The sequence below is a fragment of the Bison bison genome, unplaced genomic scaffold, assembly GCF_000754665.1.
Source record: "Bison bison bison isolate TAMUID 2011002044 unplaced genomic scaffold, Bison_UMD1.0 scf7180017864371, whole genome shotgun sequence".
Taxonomy (NCBI): Eukaryota; Metazoa; Chordata; class Mammalia; order Artiodactyla; family Bovidae; genus Bison; species Bison bison.
In genome coordinates, this window is record NW_011494943.1 from 8,873,043 (window position 1) to 8,883,376 (window position 10,334).

Genomic DNA, 10,334 nt, shown 5'->3' on the forward strand with positions numbered 1-10,334 from the left:
AGGGGGCGGCGAGGGCGGACAGAGGTGGGTTGCTGGGGCCTGGGGTCTGACTGGTCACCGCGGCCTGAGGCTCTGGCTCTGACTGTTCTGCACTCAGTTCTACTAGAAGCAGGAAGCCCAGGGTTGGGGCCCAGCCTCGCAGGCACCGGTTACAGGAAGGAAGCCGGCAGGAGCCGCAGGCCTCACCTGGGTGCCCTTGTGGGAAACCAAGCGAGTCCCCAAGCCACCCTTGGTGAGGGTCTGCGCAGGGGCGGGGGGCTCAGCCGCGAGTCCCACAGCAGCCAGTCCAGGCTTTGACCCACGGAGGTGCTGCTGAAAGCAGGGAGCTGAGGGTAGGCCCTGCTGCTGCTGAGGTGACCCTGCGGGGTTCCACGCCACCCCTCCCCCAGACCCCGGCCCAGGGGATCCAGCGGCTCCTCCCCATCACCGTTCAAACCCCCTCCTGGGGCCCGCCTCACCCTCACGCCGAGTCTGTGACCGACTGTGCGGGGACAGCAGGGAGAGCTCTGGTCCTGGTGGGAAGGCGGTGCCTGCCACTCAGGAGCCCTGCAGCCCTGCCCCTGCAGCTGCTGAGAACTGTCTCAGGTCGGGGTAGGGGGTGTGAGGAGGCCTGAGGGGTAGCCTTTCCCCGCATCAGACCTTGGACACCTGGAGCCAGCGGGCAAGGGGCTGGGGATGCCCCAGACAGCAGCCCCCAGCTCATCCTGGGAAATGGGGCTGAGTGAGCGCCCATCTCCCCCCAGACGGTGATGCCCCACCATCTGATGGCCCTCTGAGCCGGTGGCAGCCCTTCTCCCAGTGGACACACTGGGGGCTTTGGGAGCTCATCCCCAGGCTGCTCAGAGCTGGTCTGGCCCCCCCTCCTTCCTCTCCCAGTTCACGTGGACCAGGATTCTTTTCCTTTCTCTGTCCCTCGCTGGTGCCTTGGCTGGCGCTCAGTCCACAGCCTTGACCTTGGCGTACACCCACCTGGGAGCTCCGCAGGCACCCTGGGGGCCTCCTCTCAGCTCCCTCCAGGCAGGAGTGGGCCCCCTGTCCGCGTTTCTGTCCCCGTTCCATGTCCCTCCCCCGACACCCTCATCCCTGTCCCTCTGCTCCAGCCTCAGGCCCCTGGACATCGAGTTCATGAAGCGCCTGAGCAAAGTGGTCAACATCGTCCCAGTCATCGCCAAGGCTGACACGCTGACCCTGGAGGAGAGGGTCTACTTCAAACAGCGGGTAGGGCTCCGCCTCTGCCCGCCATCCCTCTTGGTGGGAGCAAGGCCATCAGACAAAATCCCCAGTTTTTTTGTGGATGGAAGAGACAGTTTCCATCAGGGGACAGATGGTCACTTCCTTCCCAGTCGCTGTCCCACTTGGACTGCTGTCTGAACAGGAGGGTGAACCCTGGGCCCCTGTAGAGCCTCTGCCTCTGAGTGGGGAGACTCCTCACTCTTATTCCCAATGCTCCACCCACAATCCCTTAGGTCCAGGGATTTTCCCAGCATGCTTAGGGGAGGACAGCGCCCTGGCAGTGGATGTGTCTGGAGGGAAAAGAACAAGGAAGCCCCCAAAGCTGCCCCCGGGCATTTGTGCTCAGGGCAGAAACGACAGCTGTTCACGGGGACGTTATCACCGAGCACCATCGTACAGGCAGCTGTCGCTGCGACGGTGGTTGGTGACAGTTGGCCACAAGCAGGTGCCCCTGTGCAGTATGGGCCGCCGCAGCGAGAGGGTCTCCAGGTGGAGTTCAGGATGGGGAGATACCCTGTGCCTGGGATGGTGAACCTGGGGCCCTGGGGCTGCTGCGGTCTCCCGGCAGGCAGGTCTGCAGCTGCCCCTCCTCCACTCCAGAGGCACAAGAGCTGGACAGTATCAGGGTTACCAGCCCCCCAGAGCCCACCCCTGACTGAGCCTGGGGCCACTTGCTTTGTGGAGGTCACAGCACGGGCAGATCCCAGTGGGTTGGTCCAGTTTGCTGCATGGACAGTGCCCACCTGTCTCCCCTCTGGACCCCCAGATCACTGCGGACCTGCTGTCCAATGGCATTGACGTGTACCCCCAGAAGGAGTTTGACGAGGACTCTGAGGACCGGCTGGTGAATGAGAAATTCCGGGTGAGTGCACCGACCAGACTGCTGTTTCCAGAGGCCCCTCACTTCCTGCTAGAGGACATGGGTGGGGGTCTTTCCAGGGGTCCAGGAAGACAGGTGGGATGGTCTTGAGCCATAAGGAAGTGTTATCTGGTCTAGGAGGGGTCGGAGCCAGAGGGTCCACGTGCAGCCCTCTCAGGCCGAGGGGTCTCGGTGCTGGGGGCCTGACTCAGGGCAGCTCCTGCCAGGGGCCCAGGGAGTGGACCGGCCTTTGCACACACAAGTGACCAGTGCGTCCTGCCCGTCCCCCAGGAGATGATCCCGTTCGCCGTGGTGGGCAGTGACCACGAGTACCAAGTGAACGGGAAGAGGATCCTTGGAAGGAAAACCAAGTGGGGCACCATCGAAGGTAATGGTTGAGCTGACGCCGGGGCCTCCAGTCAGGCCAGGAGGAAAGCTGCCTCTGCTACCCGGGAGCTGTGCACCCGGGCCTGACCGGGTACTCTTGGGACCTCGTCTGTTGCCCATTCGGCCACAGGAAGGGCTCCCATGGTTCCTGCTTGGTGCAGGAAATGAGGGGCTAGGTGTCTTGTCCGGGCCCATAGCCGTTAGCTGACTGAGCCGTGCCTCCGTCCCAGTCCCCCACATCCAGGCAGGAAGGAGGTATGACGGGCTCTGCCAGGGTCCTGGTGCTGGGGTTTTCCAAGCATGCTGTGTGACCCTGGACAAGTCACCCTGCCTCTCTGGGCCTGGGGAAAGGGCTGGGTTGGAGCTCTGTCCAGCTGAGAACCAGATGCCCTCCCTACTCCCTGCCCCCTCGGAGTTCCAGGACCCCCACGTCTTCATGTCCTGGGGCTTCTGCAACAGACCAGCACAGACTGGGTGGCTTAAAACAGAAGTTCATCCTCAGTGTTCTGGAGGCCTCGAGGGAGGCTCTGTTCCCTGCCCCCTTCCTAGTGGCTGCGGGCTGACCTTGGCTTGTAGGTTCAGCCCTGCGGTCTCTGCTCTGCCTTCCTCTGTGCTCCTGTGTCTTTCTTCTTCTAAGAACACTTGTCACTGACCTTAGGGCCCCCCTAAATCCAGGATGATCCCCTCTTGAGGTAGATCTATTTATTTATTGCTGCATCAGGTCTAGTTGTGGCGCTCAGGGGGCCCCTGGCATGTGGGAGCTCAGTTCCCCAAACAGGGATCAAACCTGCATCCCTGCATCGGAAGGTGGATTCTTAACCACCGGACCACTGGGGAAGTCCCTGAAATCCTTGCTTTAATTACACCTTCACAGACTCTTTTTCCAAATAGGGTCCCATTCACTGATGCCCAGGGTTGGGAGCTGGACGTCTGGGGGACACCATCCAACCCACCGCAGGTGGCCACGACCCTAGGCGGGGTGGACCTGGGTGTGTCCTTCCCCCTCTCTCTGTTCTGTCCTTCTCTTTCTAGAGCAGATTAAAATGGACCACTTTGCTCCTTGTTCACTTGGCTGAAAGGCCCAGCATAGAGAAAGAAGCAGAAAATTCAGCAGTTGCTTTCAATTCCTGCTGCTACCACCCCATCCCACACCCAGCTCATGACCTTGGGCATGTCCCTGTGACGTTGGGCATGTCCCATCATCCCTTGGGTCCCGTTTTTGCCGTCCATAAAGTGAGCACCTTGTGCCAAGAGTTTAGTGAAATCAGAGAATGTCTCAAAGACCATCAGAGCTTTCAGGACAGCAGATACTTTCATTTTTCATATACTTTCATTGTATTAGCAGTAAATGATGAAAACCGATCTAGTGGAGCACTCCCGGGCTCATTTTACCTGGATTATTGTTAAATTCCCTCACCTCCCTGTCCCGCCTAGATGTCTCAATTAGGCTTCATCCTGGGCTCATCCCGTCTTGGCCCCTCCTCTTCCATTTCTCTTCTTCCTGAAACCTTGCTGTTTAGAAACCTTTTTGTAAAGTGTGTTGGAGGATTTGGGATAAGGGGCCAGTGGGGGGACTTCCCTGGCAGGCCAGTAGTTAAGACTCCACACTTCCACTGCAGGGGGCACAGATTTGATCTCTGGTCAAGAACCAAGATACCACACGCCACGTGGCGCAGCCCAAGTACATCTGAAAAAAGGAAAACGAAAAAGAAAAAGCCGTTGGGGAGGGGCAGGGAAGGGCAGCTCCGCCTCTGATAGCCTCTGCTGCCCTCTGGTGGCCAACTTGGGCCCTGCCGGCATCCGGTAAAGGAAATCGTTGGGAAATTAGGGAGGTTGGTTTTCTGTGTCCGCGCTCCCCTGCTCTGGCCTGGATCCTGCCTGCGCTTTGAATGATCTGTGCCTTGCTGTGGTGCTGCCAGCCCACGTTGAGGGTGGTAATGAGAAACAGCCCCACGGAACCTTTAAAGATGGTGGCGGGGGGAACTCTGACTTCCCAGCAGCCTTCGTGAGGTCCCAGAAGGAGTTTCTGCCATTAGAGTAGTTGAACTTCCCCAAGACATCGGTGACTTTTTTTTTTTTTTTAATCTCTGGGACCTTGTGAATTGAGAGCTGACCGGAGAGCAGGCTGCTCTGTGCCTCTCCTCATCCCCACCCTCTCCAGGCCCAGTTCCCTCTTCCTCCTCCTGGGTTGCGCACCACCGTCCTGAGGTACTTTACTCATCCTTGGAAGCTGCCCAAATGTTTTCAGAGGAGGGTGGGTGTGATAAAGCGCACAGTTAACTCATTTCATCCTCTTCCACTCCTGAGAGGTGGGAGGCATTATTATGCCCATTTTACAGATGAGGAAATGGAGGCTCAGAGAGGCCAGAATAACTTGCCCAACCTGGGATGCAGTGGTCAGACAGTCATTTCAGGTTCAGAGCCCCATCCTTCCCTGAACTCTCAGTGCTTCTCCACGTTAGATGGAAAGGCTGCGTGAGAGCCAGCCAGCAGAGGATTCTACTGTGGGCGCAGCCCTGCAGGGTAGGGGATGGGAGAGGAAGGAGGACAGAGCCCAGGCACAAAGCAAGGAAAGGCCAATCAGAGCACTGGAGGCTCGGCATGGGGGTGGGGGGTGTGCGTGCACGCTCAGTCACCTCAGTTGTGTCCGACCCTGTGTGACCCTATGGGCTGCAGCCTGCCGGGCTCCTCTGTCCATGGGATTCTCCAGGCAAGAATACTGGAGTGGGCTGCCATGCTCTTGATTCCAAGGATCAAACCCACATCTCTTATGTCTCCTGCATTGGCAGGCGGGTTCTTTACCACTAGTGCCACCTGGGAAGCCTGAGTTGGGGAGTGGGGCACTCAGCCGTTTACCACCCTGGCCCCCCTGCCGGCTGGCAGTCAGTCAGTTCAGTCGCCCAGTTGTGTCCGACTCCTTGAGACCCCATGGACTGCAGCACGCCAGGCTTCCCTGTCCATCACCAACTCCCAGGGCTTACTCAAACTCATGTCCATTGAGTCGGTGATGCCATCCAACCATTTCATCCTCTATCGTCCCCTTCTCCTCCTGCCTTCAATCTTTCCTAGCATTAGGGTCTTTTCCAATGAGTCAGTTCATCGCTTTGGGTGGCTAACGTACTGGAGTTTCAGCCTCAGCATCGGTCCTTCCAATGAATATTCAGGACTGATTTCCTTTCGGATGGACTGGTTGGATCTCCTTGCAGTCCAAGAGACTCTCAAGAGTCTTCTCTAACACCACGGTTCAAAAGCATCAATTCTTCAGCGCTCAGCTTTCTTTATAGTCCAACTCTCACATCCATACATGACTACTGAAAAAACCATAGCTTTGACTCAACAGACCTTTGTTGGTAAAGTAATGTCCCTGCTTTTTAATATGCTGTCTAGGTTGGTCATAGCTTTTCTTCCAAGGAACAAGCGTCTTTTAATTTCGTGGCTGCAGTCACCACCTGCAGCAATTTTGGAGTCCAGAAAAATAAAGTCTCTCACAGTTTCCATTGTTTCCCCATCTATCTGCTGGCTATATCGACCCTGTAACTTTGAGAAAGGCCCTGCTACCCTGGGATGGGGAAGCCTGGACCTGGGAGCCAGGCCTCACGGGCCGTGGAAGCTGGACAGAGTGCTTTTTTTTTCACTCTCTGAGCCCCACCTCCCTACGACCACAAATGAGAAGTCTTAGTCGCTCTCCTGTAGGGTGTGTGGAGATTGGGGATTCCTTCCCGTAGGCCGGACGCCCCCACAGAACCGCAGAGGAGAGCCTCCCTGAGTCCAGGTGATGCCACTCAGCACCCTTTAAAGGGTGACTGGCAGCTGACGACCACGCAGCAGGCAGGCAGTTTCCGTGCAGCACTGGGCCTCACTGGCCCACTCCGGGGTGCTGTGGGGCCCCTCCCTGCCCGTCGTCCCGCGTGCCCAGAGCCAGCTGCTGTCCTGTGCTTGTGCTCAGCACTCCGAGGGCTTTGGTGTGTCCCCGTGTGCAGCCTCCCGGGCAGCCCAGGACTCAGGTTTGCTGGCTCTTGAGCTCAGTGCGAGTGGTCATCCCCAGCGTGCGACCTCTGTACACGTGTGTCCTTGCGTGTGTCCTGAGCACGTGGGGGAGAAACCCCAGCCCCGGTTCCTGCCTCGTTCTGTTCCCAGCACCCCTCTCATCTTCAGGTCTCCCCTGGGACACCCCCGGGCCCCCTGCTGCTTGGCGCAGCGCTCTCTCCCGCGTAGTTGTCTTGCGGGGTGACAGTGCCATCTTCCCGGAGGGCAGGAGCTGAGGTGCCCGGTGCGCCCCTGTGGCCCCCCTGCCCCGCCCATCTACCCGCCCAGCATTGCTGGGAGGGGCTTTCCTGATCTTAAAGCTCCCTCTCTCTCCTCTGCAGTCGAGAACACCACTCACTGTGAGTTTGCTTACCTGCGGGACCTCCTTATCAGGTGAGAGCCGGGCTGGTCCGGTGCTTGGGTGTGGAGGGGCTGACAGCTCAGAAGGGGCCTCCATCAGGGCTGCAGGCGGTGGGCGAGGGTGATGGGCCGGCTGGCAGAGGTCTTGAGCTGCAGCCAGTGCACCCCACCCATCTGCCTTCCTCCTTGGGGCCCCATTGTCTTAAAACGCCTTGTTGGAAATGAAGCAAGCAGTGAAAATCTTTTTTACTTCCACTTGGGGAAGGGTTGAGTTTGCATCACTGCAACCTGAGCCCCAGGAGTCTCGGGTGCTGGGCATGTGTCGGGGGCTCCACCTCTTGTCCTCTGACCTGGTGGAGGCCGCACCTCAGTTTCCTTGAGCCCAGGCAAGGAGGAGCCCGTCCTCAGCCTAGGTGGTAAGGCCTGGGCCTGGGCAGGTGAACAGAGATGATGAGGGCTCCCTCTGGGGTGCCAGGGGCTCCCAGCTCCTCAGCCAATAGGATGGATGCTAGGGACGAAGCCACTAGGAGGGATGGGACCATCTCTCATGGCCTCCAAGTTGGGGGAGGATATGGCTTCCAGGAGCTAACTGCCCTGTGCTGGAGAGCCTGGCTGCGGAAGGACGCCTTTCTGACCTTGAGCCCTTCTGGCACCTCCTTTGCAAACCTGCCCCGATGGTCAGTGGAGAAGGGACGCTTGAACACATGACTAGCAAGGGTACCAGTACCCGCCACCCCCAGGCTCCTCGCCTGCCTGCTGCAGGCCGCTGCCCCTCGCCTGCCAGCACACCTGGCCGCTGCCCTGGCTCTTGTGAACCAGGGCAAGGGCGCTCCAGCCCTGCCCACCGCCGGGGTCCTCTGTGCTCAGCCTGTCCCTGAACTGGCGATTGAGTTGTCACAGAAAGGGGGCTGTGTTGGGATTCGTGGTCCTGAGAGAGGCAGGGGTTGCCATGGAGATCCACCCCCTCACCCCCACATGCTCCTGCCCAGGCTTGGTCTGTCTTGGTGGGGCTAAAGCGCCGTGCTGGGGAACCGCCCCCCTGGAGAACCGTGTAGTGGGGATTGGGAGTGGGGAGGGCAGGCTGCGTGAGCAGGACCCCCGCCCTGACTGACTCCTGGCCCCCCTCGTGACTCCTCCCCCGTGCCCCTCCCAGGACACACATGCAGAACATCAAAGACATCACCAGCACCATCCACTTCGAAGCCTACCGCGTGAAGCGTCTGCACGAGGGCAGCAGCGCCGTGGCCAACGGCGTCGAGGAGAAGGCGCCCGAAGCCCAGGAGATGTAGACACCGCCCGCCCCGGGACCCTACCCCGAGTCTTTACCATCTCCCGCCACCCGCCACCCGCCCCATTTTTATTTTATATAATTTTCTCCTTGTGTCCTCGATCTCCGCCCCTTCACACCTGCCAAGTAACAAGATGACGAGTGCCCTCTGAGTATGTTTGTTATTAGCCCACTGACTTCGGGGACCAGGACTGGGGGTCGGGGGGGAGCTTGGAGTGGGGGGGCGGCTCTCTGGCCATCCTTGAGGTCCAGAAGGGGCCGGAGGACCGCTGACTCAGTTCCCGACCCTGCCCCCACTCCAGGCCCAGCTCCCCGGGGCCAGGAGCGGCCCCCAGCTCCTAGAGCCCCTGGAGCATGGCGGGGTGGTGCCCGCGGGAGGATGGGACCCTGCCAGTGGACCTGGGGCCCCTTCCTGGCCCCGCCTCCCTGCACGCTGCGGGGGAGCCCCTGAGCCCGCCCCTGGGGGAGAGCAGTTCATTCCACGAGACCCAAGTTGCCCATTGGCTGCTGCCCACCCACCCGCGAGCCTGTCCTGGAGCAGAAAGTGCCTTTATCTCAGCCGTCCACGCGAGCCACCAGCTCTCCCCAGCCGTCCCCTCGGGCGGGGAACTGGGACAAGGTGGAGAGAGGGAGATGCGTCTTCATCTCCCCTTATGTCCCGCTCCCTTCCCCACCCCGACCCCTGCTGGGATTTGAGGATTCAAAGGAAGCAAAAGATGCACCCTGCCCCGCCCTGATTTTTGGGAAGGTCCAAGCGAGTGAATCTGGTGGAGGAGCTGAGGAAGTGAAGTGCTAGAAGGAAGTGGGGGGCCATGGGTTGTGTGAACCACGGCTGGGGGTGCTCTGAGTGGCTCTTGTGGGCTCAGTGCCGGCCTTGCCCCCACCCCGTGTGACCAGGGAAGCGTGTCTGTCTGTCTGTTTAGACACCCATTCGGCCCGAGATGCTCTGGTTAAGTGAAGGCTCAGTTGGCCGCCCCAGACACACAGCCCTCCCGACGGAGGCCTAGCTGACGCCACAAACAGGGAGGTGGGAGGCCAGGCAAGCCTGACTGCGTGTTGCCCTGAGGCGCCTGGGGCCCTGCACCTCCCCTGCCCCCAGAGCCCATCATAAAGACCCCCAGAGAGGGATTGATCAGGGCTCAGGTGTCCACAGCCCACAGTCGGGCTCCATGTCCTCACGGCCCCGGGCCGGGGAGCTCAGACGCGGGACAACGATCCGTGACCGTCTGCAGGCCCCAGGCTGGCTTCTTGCGGCCCATGAGAAGGTGGGAGGGGTGGGTGTGGACAACCGGTTGTGTGTGTGTGTGTGTGTGTGTGTGCGCGTGCGTGTGTGTGTAGGTCATTGCTTCGTGTGTTTACTCCCTCCCCACCTGAGAGAGGAAGAACCCTCAGCAGAAACAGTTTACTTGCCGACTTGCCATTTTTGCCAAAACCAAGATGTTGAAGGATGCGTCCGTCGCCAGCGTCGGGGTCCCGGCCCGTCTTGGGACGCCTTCACTTCCTTCTCTGTAGCCAGATTTTGAAAACTTGTTAGTTTCACTGGGATCTGTTCCACAGTGGCCTTTCGCTATGTGCCTCCTGAGAAATTTGTCTCTTTTTGTATAAATAACAAAGTGTTGAAAATGTATTTCCTGAAATAAATGTTCCAAATGCAAACCCGGAAGACTCTGGAGTGGGGATTTTTTTTTTTATCCCCTCTTTTCTGACCCCGAAAGCACGGCACTCCTTTGATGAGTATGAAGATAGCGTGGAAGTGATTGCTGGGGAATTGTTTCATCTCCTTTCGGGAGGAAGAAAGGTTTCAGGGACTTAGAAGCACTGATTTAAGGGGATGATTGAAAAGCGAACAGAGTCTTAATTTATTCATTAAAAGGAGGCTTTGAAGGCATTCTACCGGGCGGTGCTATGCACTGCTTCTATGACTGTATCCTGGAAATAATGTTTTTCTTCTTAAAATTGAAGTCTGTTGCAGTGAACCCTATGAGCTGGTCAGTGTTTGACAATCATTTCATACCAATTTATTCCAAGAGAACTCAGTCACCAAAAGACTGGAATAAAAGAGGCTGCCCTGCAAGGTTTTTTCTTGCATCCCGAGTGGGGCATCTAGACCAGGGATCTGGGTATTTCTTAGCTGTGTGTAGGCCTGCAGAAATGGATTTTCTTGCAGTCTGGGGGTCAGAC

The 10,334-nt window shown here is 58.6% G+C and overlaps 1 protein-coding gene across 12 annotated transcripts in view; it reads left to right on the forward strand.

The window, feature by feature from the left end:
- The window catches only part of SEPT9 (septin 9), a 181,089-nt gene extending 171,273 nt beyond the window's left edge, over positions 1–9,816 (forward strand). For all 12 annotated transcript variants that reach the window (XM_010856236.1, XM_010856234.1, XM_010856235.1 and 9 more), the window contains 5 exons: positions 1,101–1,218; positions 2,000–2,095; positions 2,384–2,480; positions 6,847–6,898; positions 8,019–9,816. In XM_010856236.1, coding sequence (XP_010854538.1) covers positions 1,101–1,218; positions 2,000–2,095; positions 2,384–2,480; positions 6,847–6,898; positions 8,019–8,154 — 499 coding nt within the window. In that variant the 3' untranslated portion in view covers positions 8,155–9,816. The remainder of the gene's footprint in view (positions 1–1,100; positions 1,219–1,999; positions 2,096–2,383; positions 2,481–6,846; positions 6,899–8,018) is intronic.
- Positions 9,817–10,334: the final 518 nt, after the last annotated feature.